This window comes from Convolutriloba macropyga, chromosome 14 (genome assembly GCF_964194025.1).
Source record: "Convolutriloba macropyga chromosome 14, txConMacr16.3, whole genome shotgun sequence".
In the NCBI taxonomy this organism is placed as follows: Eukaryota; Metazoa; Xenacoelomorpha; order Acoela; family Convolutidae; genus Convolutriloba; species Convolutriloba macropyga.
Window position 1 is genome coordinate 14,217,582 of NC_134481.1, and position 19,831 is coordinate 14,237,412.

Below are 19,831 nucleotides of genomic sequence, written 5' to 3' on the forward strand. Positions count from 1 at the left end.
TTTGGTTGTGGAATTTTTGGCTTCTGTCGCTATATGTTGCTAATTTGTACTCTCGTGAAATATCCGCATTAGTAATCGGCCTAATTGGTTTCCTCAGTTATGGTAACTTACTCAATTTCTTTTTGTTGAAATTTTCTTTCTGTTATGACTTTTGAAAAATTTTGTTATCAAAAACATATTTGGATATTTGAACCTTGCCCTTTTAATTTTTTTTCAGTCGATATGTAGCTCGGCCTCTCTAACGACAGGTCAAAATCTATTTCCAGTGAGATATAAATTAATCTTTATACCGGTTTTCGTTTCAACCATTTGATTCTTGTCTTTGGTGCTACTGTTACTGCGGGATTTCATAAAATGTTTGAGATTTTAATAGATTTGTACGTTTTAAAGGATTTTTGTTTTCTTCTGTAATTATAACAATTTTGGTAGGTTCCATTAGTTTTGAAACTTTGCGGAATTGAACATATCTAATAATCTGAGTGACAAGTTCATGATTTTAACGGATTCACTGCCCTTTTTGCGCAAATTTGAATTGCACGTTTTAACTTTGCCGGTATTTGTCCCACTTTTTGTAGTCGTAAGACATACGCTGGATAATGAAAGATCTCAATTGATACCTATGGAGATATAAATGAACTTTTTGAACCATTTTGAGTAAACCAAAAAATCGAGTAAATTGTATAATTATCCAACATATTAACATCTTTATAGATGTTTTCCAGAAAAATTTAATTTTACGCCATAAATTTCAGGAACCAACAGCAAAACTTTAACTCTTTTTAAATGCAAGAGGAAACGTGTCACCCAGGTATTCCTTAGTTAATTGAGATTACATCATTTTAGAAATGACAACATTTCAAGTATAAGCTTTTAAAATAATCATCTTCAGTTTTTTTGAAAAAAAAAATTGAATTAATATCCTGCAAAAAAATCTTCTATAAAATTGAAAAAGATATGTTAATTTTCAGAGTTTAAGTTAGTGTGCATAATTAAGGAAACTCATCTAATATAATTATGCATTTTTATATATACAAGTTATACTGGTCGTCAACTTCTCCGTTATATTAACAATGACAGAACCAGTTGCAATACGGCGATAACGTAAAGTGAGCTTTTCAGGACTGTTTTGAATCCCGTTAATTTGTCATCTGCCCGTATTTTCACCCAGTCTATGAAGAGGTAGGTAGTTTCTTCGACCATCGGTGGGTGATTGTGGTCACCATCGTACGTGCAGAGAACAACAGTAGCTCCTGATTGACAGTTCGGGTACTCTTTGCACTCGAAGTCATTCACGGTGTCAAACGGGGTTTCCCATCTAAAATAGTAGCGGTTTAATGATTCCCGAGGAAAAAAGGATTGATGAAAAAAACAACGTAAGAACTGCGGTAAATAGATGTGAAGAAAATATATGAAGAAAATATATTTTTTACGGTTTTTACCGCTGAAGGCATTCTGTAAATATTGCGGTGAAAATGGCGATTCTTTTTCACCGCATTTCTCTCAAATTTTATATTTTTTGCCAGCATGACTTCAAATTTAGCGACGATTTTTTTCGGAAAAAAATACAGTAAAAGCGGTGAAAAAAATATACGTTCACCGTTAAAATCAGCAGGTCTTACGAAAACTCACCGGATTAACCGTTTTAATAATACGTTCTTAGGTTCTGTCTAGCAAATTATAACGTTATTCTCACCTCGACTCGGGTCATTTGCCGATATATCATCGAATTTAGAAACATATTTTTGGGGTATTGTAATCATATTTAGCTAATAAATAATAAATATTAATGAATTTGTTTTCAGTACCAAATAATCAAGCTTCGAATAATTAAACCAAATTAGAGTATGAAGCGTCGTACTGAACGAATGCTAAGAGGCAATATGCCTGTTTCAGAACTATTACAGAGCTATTCAAAATTAGAATATATGTTCGAAATTGTGTTTAACTGTCCAATTGTGTTTAACTTAAAAAAGTTTTTGTTTTAAAAAAACACGTTCCTTTTATCGAGCATACTACCAATTCAAGTTTCCAAAACGATCGGAATCAATTATGTAATTGCCCAGAAAGGAGTGTAGTAGTTTTTTAATCTTTTTTTGCAGATTTTCAATTTTTTTAATATAACAAAGTCAAGAGTGGATAGGCTAATGTAGAGTATTCTCAATCGAACTGAGATTAGTTTTTGTTTCTTGCGTGTTAATTTTTCTATGAGAGGTAGTGTTTTGATTCTCCATTCAGTGTCAAATGATTTGTCGAGTTGCTTGTCAGTTTTAAACGAGTTGATAGATTCACTAGGATGCTCTCTTCTGATTACTTTTGATAAAAGTTTCAGAAGTTTGTAGACGTGTAGCTCAAATGTTGATGGAATTTTGCTTTTTTGATCTACAACTACGAATTTCTTTATGTTTTGGGTTCCCAAAATTATTCTGACTAGGAAGATTTGTTGATGTTGTAGACTTTTAAGAACACTTTTGTTTGCGTGTCATATAATAGAACTCCGTATTGATACTGTGGTATAACGTCTTGTTTATAAATTTTCAGATGTAATTTTCCTTGCAGATATTTCTTTGTTTGATATAAAATCGAGAAGTATTGGTTACATTTCATTTGAACATAGTCTATGTGCACTTCAAATGTGAGTTTAGTGTCAATATTAGCACCTATGTATTTAACACATTTGCTCTCCTCTACTTCTTCTTTCCAAATAAGTTTTTTGGCTGACAAATTGTTGGTTCCTAGCAGAAGTAGTTGTGTTTTTTCAATATTTGGTGTCAATTTGTAAGTCTCTAGCCAGCTGTAAATCAATTTCATATCATTTATATGTTCAGTTTGCTCATATTTGCCAAATAAGTTTGTGTCATCTGCGCATAGGAGAATATTATTGTGCTTTGGTATGTCTACGATATCGTTTATGCATATTAGAAACAGAAGTGGCCCCAGTACTGATCTTTGAGGGACTCCGCACTCAATTTCGTTAGTTGAGGAAGATTCTCTTTTATATCGAACGAACTGTTTGCGATCTTTAAGATAAGACTTGAGTAACTCTTCGATTTTGCCTCTCAGACCATATCTGGAACATTTTTTTAGCAATATGCTGTGGTCAACAGTATCAAATGTTTTTGAGAGGTCAAGCCAGGTACAACGAGCCAAAACGTTTTTCTCCCTGAATCTTTGATTGTTTTACAGCATTTCTGTTACGGTATCGACCATTGATCTCTTACTCAGGAAACCAAACTGTTTTCTGGAGAGAATTTTGTTTTCAGCAGAAATGACATCAGTCTTCGTTAATAATTTTTTCAAAAATTTTGCCAAAAAGTGTTACTAAAGAAATTGATCTGTAATTGTAAGGTTCATTGAGATCTTCATCCTTCAAAATCGGCACAACTTTTGAAATTTTTAAGCTTTTGGGATAATGTAATTCATCTTTGATTTTGTTGAAAATATCTGTGAGGTATCCACTAAGGACTGGATTACTTGGTTTTAGAAGGTGGTATGTTAAACCCACATAATCGGAACTTTTTTTCCTAACAATTTGCTTTATTTCAAACCTCACTTCGTCGTATTGTACCCGCTTTAAAACAAAAGAATCAACAACGCGGTTAATCATGTTCCCATTATATGGTTTCTCAATTTTCTTTGCAAGTGAGGGTCCGATGTTTACAAAGAAATTATTGCGTGTTTCGGAGTCAATTGTGTTTGTTATTTCCAATTCTCTTTATGTATTTGGGTGGCAATTTTGATTCAGATATCTAGAAAAATTTTTGCCGTTCAAATCATTTTGTTTATCAAAATTATTTCGCAGTACTTTTTTTTGGCGTTTCTTACTAGTGTTTTTGTTTTGTTGTTCTGTAAATTGCATTGTTTTTTTTATTCTTGTGACATGGACTGCAAAAAATTATTCCAAAGACGTTGTTTCTTGGAACAAGCATTTTTAACTTCGTTGGTAATCCAGTTTCCTCTTTTTTTGTTCCGATGATTTTTTTTTGAGTTATAAGATCCAGAGTTTAGTTTATAATTTTCTCGCGATTGCGAATTCCTTCCTCCGCTGTGCATAACTGAAAAAATCGTCTTTTAACCTAAGTTCTATTGACAGTTCAACCTTTAACTCCAGAACGTTAGTAAACCTGTTGAGATCATTCCATTTTCTTTTTTTTTTCTTTTTCATCTTCTCCTATGATGTTGTTTTGATTTTGATTTAGGTCACTAACTTTCAAAGACTCCATAATGGTCTGATACTATTGTTTTTAGAACTTCTGTTTCAATTTCAAAAATTGGGAAGCTAGAGTTGAGTTGCTTCTGATCGTTTCTCTTGTGTGCTCGTTTTTCCTTGGTTTTAGGTAGAGGTTTAGGGAGCCGATTTCGCTCAGAAAATTTTCTGTTTTTCTATCATTTCGAGAAATCTATAATTATGTCCACATAAAATGTGATTGTTTTTTGGTCTCATGGCAAGAAGATGTTCCAAAAAAATTGGAATGTTAACATATCCATTTTTGGAGCCTTGTACACGATCGTTACTACAAAACACTGATTTCTTAAAATGCAATTTGCCGTTGAAAATTGTATATCATTGCTTGCAGAGGTCTTTATTGTTGTTAATTGTTAATCTTTGCTCACAAGCAGACCTAATCCTCTGCCCTTTTTTGGTCGGTTGCACGTAACAATATTTTGTAAATTTTTGTTGCAGAACAGTTGGTTGTATGAGTAATCTTTCAACCAGGTCTCTGTTAGTGCCAACAAAGGTGATATTATTTGGTTGGCCTCAAAAGTTGCTAAAAGATTATCGTAGTTTGCGCCCAATAATCTTATATTCTGCAAGAACAGCAGCATGGCTAAAGCTTCTCTCTATTAAGCGCTCTGAGGGCATGGTTTTTTTGAGAAATTCTTCTTAAAGAATTTTATTATTGTTTCAATTACCTAAGTACATTTTTTGTACTAATGACAGGCTTTCTTGGCGCATAATTGCAGATTGCCCACCAATTGACTTTTTAACAGAAAAAAAACAAACATATGGTTTTAACGACAAAAACTTGTTGTTGTTTATTCAGCGTACAGTCGCCGAAAACGTGTAATTTAGCTGTCTACTGAAGTAAAAATTGAAATCTTCAAGTTAATAACAGTTTTTTTACTAGTGTTAGCGTACAGTCGCTTCCACTGAAAAACAAACCATTGCAGTTTATGATTGGTTTCTAATGATCTCTTAATGTTGGTTGACAGTCGCTTGGAATCTATTTGGTTAATTTTGATCAATCATTATTTTAAATAATTTTAGTTTTCAATTTCGTTTTTGAGTTTCCAATTTCGTTTTTGAGTTTTTTCTATGATTTCGTTAATTTTTTCAAAAGAATCTCAAAAACCCAAAAACTTTGAGGTTTTTTGGCAAACATTTTTAGTTTTTTTGACCTTTTTTTTGAAATTTTTTCCAAGATTTCGGTGATTTTCAAAAATCTCAAAAAACAAAAAAACCGAGGAAAACAAGAAATAGTGTTCATGAACATAACATGTTGTTTTTTATTCAGCATAGAGACGCCAAAAAAAGGGTAATTTAGCTAACTACAAAACTAAAAAATGAAATCTTCAAGTTCTCAACAGTTTTTTTTCTTTCTAAGTGTCAGCGGACAGTCGCTGCCACTAGAGAAAAACGATTGCAGTTAATGATTGGTACCAAATGATTCCTTAATGTGGGCGGACAGTCGCCTGGAACCTGTTTGGTTGATTTAGATCAATCATGAATTTTAAATAATCTTTGTGACTTTTTAGTTTTTTTTTGAATTTTCCCATGATTTCGTTGATTCTCAAAGAATCACAAAAACCCAAAAATGTTGTAGTTTTTTTACCATTTTTGAATTTTCTCCATGATTTCGGTGATTTTCAAAAAAACTCAAGAAACTAAAAAAAATCCGAGGCTTCCTGCGAAAAAAGTCGATTCTTTTGATCAATTTCGAATTTTTCACGTGCTTCGTTGATTTTCCAAAAAAATTTCAAAAACCCAAAAATTTTGAGATTTTTCGCAAAAAAAATTGTTTTTTTATCGCTTTTGAATTTTCCATGATTTTGGTGTTTTGAGAAAAAAAACTTCTTTTTTCCCCTTTTTCCTCTTTTCTCTTTTCTTCTCAAAAAAAATTTTTAAAAATAAAATTAAAAAAAATTAAAAAATAAAAAAAATTCTGAGATTTTTTTGCCAAAAAATTCAATTTTTTTGCATCATTTTAATAAATTTTTCCCACTGTTTCGGTGATTTTCAAAAATCTCAAAAAACAAAAAATCCGTGGAAAACAACGAAATAGTTTTCATGAACATAACATGTTGTTTATTCAGCGTAGAGACGCCGAAAAACGTGTAATTTAGCTAACTACAGAACTAAACATTAAAATCTTCGATTCTCAACAGTTTTTTTTCTTTATAGTGTCAGCGGACAGTCGCTGCCACTAGAGAAAAACCATTGCAGTTTATGATTGGTATCAAACGATTCCTTAATGTGGGCGGACAGTCGCCTGGAACCTATTTGGTTAATTTAGATCAATCATGAATTTTAAATAATCTTTGTGACTTTTTAAGTTTTTTGAATTTTTCCCATAATTTTGTTGATTTCAAAGAATCTCAAAACCCAAAAATTGTGTAGTTTTTTTTTACCATTTTTGAATTTTTTCCATGATTTCGGCGATTTTCAAAAAAAACTCAAGAAACTAAAAAATCCGAGGCTTCCTGCGAAAAAATTCGATTCTTTTGATCAATTTTGAATTTTTCACATGCTTTCGTTGATTTTCAGAAAAAAAATCTCAAAAACCCAAAAATTTTGAGATTTTTTGCAAAAAAATTTTTTTTATCGCTTTTGAATTTCCCATGATTTTGGTGTTTTGAGAAAAAACTTCTTTTTTCCTCTTTTTCCTCATTTCTCTTTTCTTCTCAAAAAAAATTTTTAAAAACAAAATTTAAAAAAATTTTTAAAAAAATTCTCAGATTTTTTTTGCCAAAAAATTCAGTTTTTTGCATCATTTTTTAAAATTTTTCCTACCAATTGGGTGAATTTCAAAAATCTCAAAAACTCAGAAATTTTGAGGTTTTGCAAAAAAACTCAAATACCCAGAAAAAAATTACTAATTAGTTTTGGTAATGAATAGCTCTGTAGAAGTTGAGTATCAAACAAAGGCCAACATAAAAATTGTTTTTTTTACTAATTTGACCCAAAGTTTTTCTCAAATTCAAGTTTTGTTTTCAACTTTTTAACAGCACTCACAGTTTTTTTCTTTTAAGACATTCATCTTTAAGTACACAGTAATGACATTTTTAGTGCACTCACAAAATTAAGTATCAAATCATGGCGAACTGAAAATTTATTTTTTTGACTATTTTGACCCAAAGTTTTTCTCAACTTCAAGTTTTTATCTTGTTTACAGCACTTACTGCTTTTTTCGCTTTGGACTTTCAAGATTAAGTGAGGCAGTTTTAACCCCAAGTTGAGAAAAACTTTGCCTAAGGAGAATTCTCAAGGTTAAAATTGAGTTAGCGCTTTAGAGAGTTAAAGTTTCGCGCTTGCAACTGCATAGCACCAACTTTCTGTCTGTTTGTGTTTTGGAGTTATGACAGGAAAGAGCCCAGTAGTCACGGACCAAGAAAGTGCGTAGTTGCCACATATGACCCCATATTGTAAAATTGAACTCCTACTATTTCATAAACACCGAGTAATTATTTAGAAAAGACTGTTTTTGGATGAATCTCCTAGTGTTGTGAATTTCTGCATAATTGTTTTAAATCAACATTAATTGTATAAGCGTAGCTTAGCGAAGTATCTCCTATCGAAATTTGCTATATTTATAATAAATTTCGATGGAACAGAGCTTTGGATCAATCTATGTTTTCATGTGCGTTTATTCTGTGTAGACTTTTCTCTGAACCTACCATTTTTCTTTGAATTCAACTTAATTCTGCTTTATGAGGTCTTTCTGTGTTACCACCTAATGAGATGTACTATTCTTTGGTAATCCCTCCAGGCAATTTTAATTGGATTAAATTTTCGATTTACTCTTGCTGCTTAATTCCAATTCAGTTCAATTCAATAACATTTGGATCAGTCTTACGCAATGCTATCAAGGCTGCAATTCTGTATCCGAGCGTACTCTTCGATGACGTCATCCACTCTTGTGAATATAAGCCCCTGAAGACTCAGGGTTCCGTTATACGGAACCCAAACATCATCAAATCCATGAATGTGCAGCAGGGACTTTCCCACAACTCCTGGATCCGAGAAGTTGAGGAACCCTACCAGCGGGACCCCGTATATCACTATGAACGCGTTGAAGGGATCCGAGTACCTGGACATCAGTTCGTACGTCATCATGCCACCGTTGCTTTCGCCGGAAGCAAAAACTCTGGAGGTGTCTACGCATAGATTGGCAAAAACCCATTCTAAGATTTTCTGGACAAATAGGACGTCATTGTGACATGATGTAAACGCACAATCATGGCACTGACCCAGTTTCTGAAACGCATAAATCATATTTCTTTTTCACTCTAAAACAGGTGCAGGTAAAATTACCTAAATGCTCAGGTAAATTTATCTGAACTGTACATGTATTTTGGCGTTCCTGCGCACTACCTGCACGGTACCTGCACGCACCTGCAATTTCAGATGATTTTACCTGAAATCTGCACGTATTCTTCCGGCACAATTTACCTGAAAATTTACCTACACAGTCCAAGGTAAAAAAATTTTTTGCGTAATACAACGGTCACTGAACAATTTGGAATTTCAAAATGTTATGGACGTTATTGAAAAATATAATTTTAAAAACTAAAACTGATCATTTCTTTCCAGCTTGGAAAAAATTACATAGTGGCTTAATGAAAATGTTTTTCCTGTCTGAAAGATTACTTACAAATTAGCTTTTCAAAGTGCATTTTTTCTTGAAACTTTTTATTCAGAAATTAAGCATTAAAATTAAAAAAAATCTTTTTGCAGATAATTTCCCTGAATGCTGTACAGATAAGCAATTTTTAGGAAAATTGTACGGGAAAATTTTACCTTCACATAGACATTCCTGCACACTGTTCAGGTTAAATCACCTATACCTTATTCAGTGTATTGATTACAGAAGTAGACAAGGCGGCTCGGTAATGTGCGATGGCACATAAGGTTCCGACCCCGCCCATCCACAATTTTGGCATAATTGTCTACCAAATAAGAAACAGATGGAAAAACCCAAAAAACATTTTTTGCGAATCCCAAAAATTCCAATTCTTTTTCAAAAAATTCTGTATGAACGATAAAATAGCCTCCACAGCAAATAACTCGGTGGAGTAAAAATTGATGCATTAGATTGCTGTAATATGTCAATATTAAGAAAGCGAGTCAAGACGAATAGCAAAATCAAACAACAACAACAACAACAAACATTAATTACATCAAAAAATTTTTGTACCTCTTAAAAACTAAATTTAATAACAAAGTCAACATACCGTCAGATAAACCTAAAGCTAAATGAAAATAACTTATAAATCACCAGAAAACATATGCGACCAGTCCATAAAAAGGTTTGGTAACAATTATACAAAAAAGAACAAAAACAGTAAAGTAAAAAAATTAACTAATTTTTTTGAAACAGTTAACTACAAAGTAATAAATACCATTAGGAATCAATTAATATTACCACAAATTTATGATTACCACTGTTTCTATAGACGGGCATTAGGACTTGTCCTTATTCATTTTTTAAAGCGGCTAAAAAGAACAACAAAAAAACAAACAAAATTTCAATTGAAACTTGCCAGAAAAGGCTGTCTAAACCGTCAAGCCATATTTTGGCCCTCAAAATATATTCGATTGCGCCTTCCTCAAACAGCTATAATGTATTACGTGGCCATTCATTAGTAAGACTAAGTAACAATGAGACAAAAAAGCGAAGTGCTAAAGTAATACTTTTATTTTTTTTTTGCGAAACAAAATTACATTCAATGTCATGAAAGGCATTAATTACAAAAAGAACTATTTAAATAGGGTTGTTTATTCATGAAAAAGAAGCCCTCGAGACCTGCAATTATCCAGAATGTTTCTTGCATCTACCAAAAGAACGTCAAATATGACAAAAATCAAATTAATTTACTTTTTTTTGTGAAAAACCGGTGTCGAAGCCAGTAAGGTCACAACAAATTCTTTAAAAAAAGATTTTGGGACATCAATCCCTTTTATTACTTTGACACCCATAATGTCATATTTGACCTGTAATTAACTAACGAGATTAGGTAACAAAAAGAAACATAAAAAGAACAAAATTGCGAAATTGAAAAGTTTTTTTTTTTAATTTTGGAAAACGATTATTTTCAAAGTCAAGAAAGCCATCAGCTATCTACTAATATCAGAATATCGATTCTTCTATTTTTCCATGAAAAGCCAATGAAAGCTATCACTATACAGGAAATTTCATACGACCGAAACGACAAAGTATAAATGACAGTTAGAGACAAAATTAAAAAATTCAATTGATTTCTTCAAGAAATAGGCGTCGAGGCCGTTAAAACGATGATGTTGATCTTTCAAGATTTTAATATGTTATATTGTGCCTTATTTTGAACGCTAATAAAGTGACATGAGAAGTGTCAATAATGTGATAATGTGACAAAATTAGAAAACGTGAAAAACTGGCAAATATCAAAACAAACAAAAATCTTGTAGTATCAAACCCAGAAAACAATAACTTCAGGCTTAAAACTGCAATAATAAGTGTTAAATCAGTAGAAAAAAGAAGCAGTCTTTCTTTGCTGACACTAAGCTGGAAGTTTAACAAATTAGGAAAAAAATAGAGGAAAAGTTAATTAAGCCATTATTTATTGAAAAGTCAATTATTTTTTAAAAAAAGAAACGACCATAAACTTTCAATTAAAAAACTAAATGCATAAGCTTGGAGCTGCTTAGCAAGCGAATTGGTTGGACCAATCACTCCTGAGCTTTGATTTGATATGTTCTGTTCTTCATTTTTAAAGAAAAAGTCTTTTTTTTAAAAAAAAGAAAGACCGACTGATTACAACCCTATTTTTTTGGATTGTAACAGTCCAAGAATGGCCCAAAACTAGCCCTGCTAATACTTATTGTCAGTTAGGAACAATTGATTTTTCGAATGTTGTAGATATAGATAATTTGTTAGTTGAAAACTCAAAATAAATTCTGCATTTTTGATAATCTACTAGTAAAGTTAGCAAAAAACGGCAAAGTTTTAACTACAGTGCACTCTCAGCGGACTCTGAAGTAGCAATAGCCCCCCTCTGACTCTACAAAGATTTTATGAGTGTTGTTTGGGGGTGTACTGTCGGCAAATTTAATCAAAGTGGACTAAAGTAGCTTATTTCGTGCTGTTTTTGATGAAAAAGGCTAAATTTTGAAATGTTTATCCAGATTTTTTGACCAAAAAAAATTAAATCAAAACAATCAACAATGCTTGGTCGTCCTCAAAAACAACATCAACGACACTATTCTTAAAAATTATAACAAATTTTAGCAAAATTGACGAAAATTTAGGCAAACATTCCGGAAAATATGAATAAAAACAACGTGAATTCACTCTACTTTTCTCCGAAGTTTAAACCTCGATAACTCCCTGTAGAAAACGAAAATTAAAAAAATCTTTTTAATTCCATATTCTACGCTGGACGAGCTTTCGAATGATACCAGTCTCAACTCTCTACGATGAATATATCGATCGGCGAAAATTCACGGAACAAAAAAAAACCCATTTGAGTATATAGTTCCTCCCCACTCAAGAGGGTCGGAACAATAACTATTGCAGCCGTGAGGCTATGGATTCACAGGATTCGGTCTACCAATGAATTGGTACGAATTAAGTTGTTTTTAGCTAGAGGCAAACCAGAGGGCAAAATTTCAGATCAATTAAATTTAGAGGATTTAAAACGGATAAGAATATTCTGTAACTCTCTCCTGTTTATAATTCCAAACTCTATAATATTGAAAAGAACAAATTGTCAAAGAGGTCTACATATCAAAGATCAGGAATTTCCGGAACATTTAAGGCGGTAAAACACTATTTTTACATGCATAAAAATTGCTCTTTTCTGTTATTGCCCCCTCCCCCCCCCCCCCATCGAATTGCAACCCCCCATAAATTCGGCATAGGATTTGCTTTTCATACATCTACATATTTACAATATAACAATGCAGCGAAGTTTGAATTTAACGCGCATATAAGGTGAGTGCCACTTGAATATCGCGTGTTATTATCAGCTTGACATTTGCTTGTTGAAAAATAATTTCATCAAACTATTTTTACAATTCAAAGAATTTGAACTGTATTGGGGCGCTGTCTTTTTTTACGACTCGAAGAGGAGTATTGGTTTTCTCTCGGTCTTTTTTTACAGGAAGTAGATTTATTCACGCGGCATTTTGACCTAAAAGCGAAAGTGAGAAAAGTTGTCTTGGTGAACAGATTTTCGCTAAGCGAGAGAAGTTTTTTGATTATGCGCTGCGTTTAGTGAATGACTTTTCGAATTTGAAAAGTAGTTTTTGACTGAATGGCACATATGGATAACCGTTTTTAGCCGTTTTTTTGTCTAAGTGGCCCATTTTTTTTCCTTTAATTTGGTTTCTTGTAGAAATAAAGTTTATTCGATACTATATTGAAATGTCGACCTCGAAAATTGATGCCACAGTGTTTTGAAGACCCTGAAAATTCATTTTTCATTTTTCTTCATTTTTGGATCTTTTAACCGTCTTTTTGTCAAAAATCAGTTAACATGGCAACTTCTCTTTGATAAATCATATACTCAACGCCTCTTTCTCCCTCGATGTAATTTTGTTTTATAAAATTGTACATATGCTAATCCGATTTTGGTAGTTTTTTTCCGATTTTCGTCTGTTTTTTGTTTGTATTTGGTTGTAATTGCTTGAAATAGTCTTTTTGTGCAACACGAGGGATTTTAATTTCGCTTCAATAGAAATTCAATCATTTTTTAGCGTCAAGTTTTTAAAAAACAGTTATAACTTTTTCATAAATGCAGTCTTAAAAATTTTTTGACCATTTTTTTTCAAAATGTTTCGATGCTTCGTATCTATGAATACTGCATTTTCCTATTTTTTTGTTCTCTTCAGGAAGATAGATCTTTGTATCGGATGACTAGTTATCTTTTCTATGTCTTGAATGCTGAACAATGAAATGTATTCGTTTTTCTTGAAATTTTTAAATTGATTTTTAACTTTTTGTTACGGTGTTCCTTATATTGTGCCCATATTCATAACTTTGTAGTTAGTATCAGTCTATCTTTGTCCTGGCACCTACATTTATTTTCGGTATATTGTTTTTTTTAGTTGTTTAAAATGAATGATTCAGCTTTTTCTTAGATTTTCGTCATTTCTTTGGTTTGCAATTGATTTCATTCATCATTAGGCAGTACTGAGAGTTTGATTGCAAGCTTTTTCTAAAATTTTTTGCACCGATGACTATTTACTGCAACCTTCTTCCGGCCCTGGTATTAATTTAAACAATTTTTTGCCTATGAATATTCTGCTGCCTGTCTTTTCTATGATCAATTTAATTTTTGAGTTAGTATGAAATTATGTTGTCTAGCATATGTACAACAAGGAACAGGTGTGTTGTTTTTTGTCTTAATTGCAGTGTATTTGTAGGTGTTTTTTGTTTCTAAAATGTGAGCTTTCTGTTTTGAAAAGATTTAACTGAGTTTCTATGATTTATCTGCCGTTTGCTTTCGCGATCTTTTTCAAATTAGAATCATGAATTATTTGAGGGCAATTGATAAACTTGTCAGCTTTTTTAGACTATCACTTTTTTGACCACCATAATTATTTCGTTTTTTTAACGTTACCAAACGTTTTCCATTATATAAAATTTTGCTGCATTTTGTTTCTCTTGGTGACAGTGGTTTAAGTTTCACCATTTTTTAGAGCAGACCTGTAGAGGTAGTGAATTAATGGTTTAATTCAAAAGGTAGTGGCTTCCGCTAAAATTACGGTGTTGTTAGTGAAGTCTTAACGCTTCGAGTTGCTTCCGGAATTCTTCCGGCTATGTTTTTAAGATCTGTTCACACATTTTCAATATTTTTGAAATCAAATTAGAGTAGTGATTTTGGTCACGCTGAAACAGGAAATGGAGCGAAAAAGCGAGTGGTCTTGCGGCGTGAATTTTTTTGCTCTAATTTTAAAGTAGAGTGCGAAAATGGTGTTTGAACAAAAATTCGGTTTCTCGGAAGTGGTTTTTTGTTCATATGCGGCAATTTGACTCTGATTTTTACTGTTTATTCGATCTTTTGGAACGGATTTTTTTTCTAAATGGTTTTCCCAATCCATTCACAGCTCATTCTAGGCCTAGTTTTTTGTTTGAACTAAATTTTCATTTCTCGCTAGTGGTTTTTTTATTCACGTGCGGCATTTTGATATTGATTTTTTGTTTTTTTCTTATTTTTCGATCTGATTTTTTTAAAATGGTTTTCTCAATTCACTGATAGTCCATTCTAGGTCTAGTGTTTCTGTCTAGTCAATGAAAATTCTTTGAATTGTATGTCAGGACTTGTCCTGCTATGTTTTTTTAATTATTCAAGAGCAAAAAACCATTCAAATTACCATTGATACCGGAGAAGTACTATTACCAAAACAGCTACTAATAAAGACCAAAAGTGGTTTTAAGATGTTCAAACAGGCTGGCTATATGGATGGGAGAGGGGGCAATAATAAAACCCGAGTCGAAAACAAAAGTTAACCTCGTAAGATAATGTCAAAAATTCTTACAATATTCTTATATGACGTTGTTAAGTCCTACAAGAATCTTACAGGATCTCACAAGATTAAATTTTTCCTACAAGCTTCTTACAGGATTAACATTTTCCTGAAAACTATTTTTGTAAGTAGCTTTTTAGTTTCGGCTATGAATAAATGGATACATATGAACATGCATAAAAATCAAAGATTAAATGTGTTGCATTTTAATTTTCAAAACTGGTTTGTCAACCTGATCCAGTTAGTAACATCTTATAATCCGAAAAATTACTATTTATTTCAACATATTGGTTGACAAAAGAAAATCGAATTTGATAACTACTATAAGCAGCATCAGCTGGTCTGCTATAGTGTCAAAAAGTTTAAACGGATTGTCTAAACAGATTTTAAAGCAGGTTCTGAACAAAATGGAAAAATAGTTTTTATTTAGTTGAAATTGGGTCGTGCTCTTCAATTTTAATTAAATTTGCTCTTGGAAATAGAAAAAGAACTATAAAAATTTTGTCAAAACCGTTTTTAAGCTGTTTTTCTATTCTGCTTCACGGCTATTGTTTTAGATCAAGTTGATTAGTTGGCAAACCAGATTAAGTTGACATCAAATCTGTTTTGTCCAGGTTGCAACTTTTGCCAAAAAATCTCTCGGTAGCATGAAACATTTCTCATTTTAGCGTACTTTCAATTTGTTAGTTTTGCGGACAACTGACAAATATACAGACCTGCAAATCGAACTTAAAAATGCAATGGATCTCAAAATTACACTTACTAAAATTGTGGAGAATTATAGAATTTCCGTCAGTCAAAAAAAGTTATAATAAAAGTTAAAAGGTTCCGTCAGAAAAAGTTCAATTTTGACGCTAGCGGTCATTCAAGCATACCTGGCAGATATCATATCCACACTGATGGTACCCCAGATAGCAACCAGTGGCTGTGTTCTCGGCGGATCCCTGGGCATTCCAGCCCTGAAGACCTCTCTCTTGGGTCCCGTTTGGGTAATAGAAATCAGTCATGCCTTCTGGGTATATCATTATAACGTCCTCCATTCGACCTATAACAGGCGGACGAAACAACAGCCATATGTAAATTATGCATAACCAGATTGATGTATTCCCCGAGCCAACCCAACCCCCCCCCCTCCCCCCCCCCCCAGAATAAAGCTCCTCCCCTCCCCTCCCCCAGAATAAACCTCTTCCCCTCCCCCCCCCCCAACAAAAAAAAATCATGTAGCAATAGCGAGTAACCTGATTAGGGGTTGCTGAACTTCAATTAATGGTTATATATTGATATGACTTAAAGTGGTGTCCAACAATTGCTACTCTCAGTCCAATTTACAAACAACTACAATTGCCAAAAATACACATTAGTTTGTTCACAAAATCTCATATAAACAAAAAGTTTGCCTATGTGGTGTGGAGTAGGAAGAAATCCAGATATTGCATTTATGTATACATACCCATCACATTGTATTCGTATTTTGTTGCAATTTCCACAACGTTTCTCAGAAATCCATGGAAGAAAATCATCAAGCTCTTCATATCGGTAGCTTCAGTTGAATGAGGTTTGCCATTCGTGCCTAGAAGCAAAATGGCTATTCAGCTGAACACAAAATATTGGCCGAAACAATGAAATATGGCCGAAAATCAATTGGTTAGGGCTTTCAAATTTTTTTGCCACAAAATGAAAGAACGCAGTGCCGACACTGCAAAAATTACTTAATTGAAACTCGGGCTGGCCAGAATCAAAAACTTCTTATATCCATAATTCCAAATTCTATTATGCCAGATTGATTTTCCTAAATGATGAGCCAGATTTTAAAAGTTTTTAGCTTTCCAGCAATATTACGTGCTAAGGTCACTTTAAAATTAGGTTTCACCTCTCAAAGCGAAAGATGGTTTCAATTCACACCATAAATTGACAGTGAATTAATTGGAGTCACTAAAAGCATACGCAAACTTTTGATGGCGGTAGTACATTTTTAGTATATATATTTTTAGTACATTTTAGTACTTCTTTGCGAATAAAGAGGCCAAAAAGTCTATATTTTTTTTGCAAAGTCTAAAAAAATCAGCAACTTTCAGAGGATGAAATAGATTTTTAAACGATTCTCCTAATTTAAGCTGCTTCATTGTATCCAATTATTTATTCCCCGATTAGAAAAATGCGCAAAAGAACAGACCATGAAGATTTATGTGTTTAAAACCACTACAGATTAAGCTTCCGTGCGTCAAAAAACTTTTATGAGAATTTCCTGCATTCGAAGCAGCCTCTGCTCAAACTTTCAGCAGAAATTGAGAGTCCGGAAAGATTGGAGTATTTTATAAAATAGGTGGCTCTATAATTGGAAGACTTACCAAGTTTCCAGACAACCAAGTTAGAATAACACATCATTCTAAAGCCCTAAGAGCTACTAATTAATGAGGATGAAGAGAAGCTCGTCTTTCTTCACTTCACGACCTAACCAGACGAGTTTAAAACACTCTCACTTGAAAAAAAAACTTTAAATGTCTAATTTGTTCGCCCTTCCAAACTACATGGGTTAGTTTTACTAATCAAGACTTCAATTAGCAGCAACCATACCCTCAGAGTTGCTTCCTCCTCCGCTTATAAAGGAGCTTGGCAATTGATGATGGCGATGGCAATGGCCGTCAGCTTAAACTTAACCTATTAGTTAATTAATCTCTCTCTCTCTCTCTCTCTCTCTCTCTCTCTCTCTCTCTCTCTCTCTCTCTCTCTCTCTCTCTCTCTCTCTCTCTCTCTCTCTCTCTCTCTCTCTCTAAAGGCACCTAAATTTCTAAAGAAGTTATGTTATTTTCTGAATTAGCATTAAACTCCAATTACATTAAATTTTTGCAAATAAATTGAAAATTTCAAAGTGACCAAAGACTTTTTTCTGAACGAAGTTCAAGCTAGAATCAATAATGATGTATTCCCGAAAGTGTCTTCCAATTATTTTCGTCACTTTTTCAATCTCTGAGTCTAAACCAACTCTATTGAATAATCTCAAGAACTGAGAAAAACCGAAACTAACGAAAGAGTGTTACAGCTGACAATAACGAATATTGTATTTTGGAAATTTAATTTAGATTCCGGAATCAGGTTAAAAAAGTGCTTGAGATAATTGATGTAAAGAGCTTAAAATTGTCAGTGAAAAATAGCTTGATGGCCTAAATTTGACCTGATTATAAAGGGTTCTTTTTACCCATGCCTTCTAACTGATGTCCAAAAATTCGTTGTTGGTTCGCCAAGTATTTAATAATCTTCATATTATAACTTTACCTCAATATCAAAGTGTTTTTTTATCAATATTATCTGGTCAGAAAACGACACTAACGTAAATTGGGTACCAAACTGTTTTGTAAAATCACATTATAGCTCTAGTTATGATCTGAACCAGCAACCACAAAATTCCTTTCGGTTTATTTTCGAAGCCAATTTATACGGTTCATTGAGAAATTTCAAGTTATGTTTTTCTGTAATTCTTAATTTGAAGCTTCTACAATTTCGTTTATTTGGCACAACATTTGAGCCAATTCTAGTGCGATTCTGCCGCTTGTGATCAGAATTTCGCGCTTCGAAGCACCCATGGCTCTTTCTTTTGTTTGTTTGCAGCCAAATTTGACAAGAATATCGTGTTCAAAACACTTCTGATCAAATTTCCGTTCATTTCCGCAGCAGAAGTTGACCAAGATTTCATATGTTTTATGTTGAAACCGTCACAGACCAAAGCGACTTCTGATCAAAAATTTCCAGACCAATACGACCTCAAATCAGTCTGTTGTATAGGCTCTTGGGCGTCTCAACGGAGATCCAGAGCTGGTAATTTTTGAGCGAAGACCCCCCCCCCGTCTCATTAGATGTCTCTTTGGCTTCGGACCTCAACGCCTGGGCTTTGCTTGATCTTGAGTCATATTGAACTAGAATCTGGGAGCTATGAATGTCTCAAAACAAACACTTGCGAAATTTTATAACTAACTTGCGAACGCTTAAAAGTTTAAAAGAAGATTTAATACTATGCAACATTACAAATGCCACAAGTAAGCTCAACTGCAACAAAGGTTACCCCCCCCCCCCCCGTCTTTACAATCTGAGTGGGAACTTAAAAGATCTGAATCAAGAATCCCTCCCTACCTGGGACTCTGATGTAGAACTCCCTCTCAATCACAGACTCGTTCAATCTGGAATCGGTGACGTTGATAGTGACCAATGTCATTTCATCAGTTTGCACACCATCGGGCAGTTTGTCCAAGCTGCAGCCGGCTGATGCGGAACTGGAGGGCTCATCGTGAGCAAAACTCAATTTGAAAGTCAGTAAATTCACCAGAATTATTGGCAACAATATTTGAAAAGCTAGCAAGTTCATTTTAAACCCAGTTATATTTTAATGTACGTTTTAACTTTTTATTTATCGTTTGGAATTTCAATATTAATAGAGACAGAGTACAAAGTTATTCACTTTGGTTTGAAAAAAAATCAAACTTATGAGATGATTGCAAGAAACATGCAAATTATTCTGATTTTTTTTGTTACTCTAGTGGCTTTTAATTTCTTTTCTGCATAACTTTTTAAATCTTTTTTATATTATAAGTCTTATTTTTCTATCTCAATTTATAACCAACCAATTACGTTAGTCTAAATGGCCATAGTAAGTGCTTCTGAAGAGCTGTTGAAGTATTCAAGCGATCTAATTTGTTCAGTTTTGTTTTGACCGGGGCTCAATTTTTCAAAAGGACAGTTTTTATCAGACTTGATAGCTCAAGGCTAATTTCTGTCATTTTATAGATTATTTAATTAATTATTATTTAATTTAAGATGCAAAAGCAACTGTCAGTTTTTACGGCGACAACCTTTGTGTTAAGTATTGGTCATTTTTATTTTTGTACGCAATGTTTAAAGTTTTCCATATTAGTTATAGTTTGAAAAGCTGCTTGATATTATAACTTCATTAAATTAAATAACTAATATTATTCTTATTATGATGGTCAATAAGTTTTTATTGTTATCAGCTTTCTTAACTTTTATATCGTTTTTATGGTCATCATTAGCTAATTTTAATAGCTTTTGAACACAAGCAGATATCTATTTAACTATCATAACGACAGCCATTTAAAT

At 33.0% G+C, this 19,831-nt stretch overlaps 2 protein-coding genes across 2 annotated transcripts in view; one reads left to right on the forward strand and one right to left on the reverse strand.

The window, feature by feature from the left end:
- The window catches only part of LOC142353366 (kinesin-II 95 kDa subunit-like), a 437,531-nt gene that overhangs the window by 339,741 nt on the left and 77,959 nt on the right, over nt 1-19,831 (forward strand). The window lies entirely within an intron of this gene.
- LOC142352967 (uncharacterized) lies at nt 934-19,526 on the reverse strand. Its single transcript, XM_075405130.1, has 5 exons — nt 18,851-19,526; nt 16,176-16,295; nt 15,601-15,770; nt 8,073-8,473; nt 934-1,315 (listed from the first exon to the last, which is right to left on the reverse strand). The coding sequence occupies exons 1-5, from the start codon at nt 19,080-19,082 to the stop codon at nt 1,060-1,062; spliced, it is 1,179 nt and encodes a 392-aa protein (XP_075261245.1). The 5' UTR covers nt 19,083-19,526; the 3' UTR covers nt 934-1,059.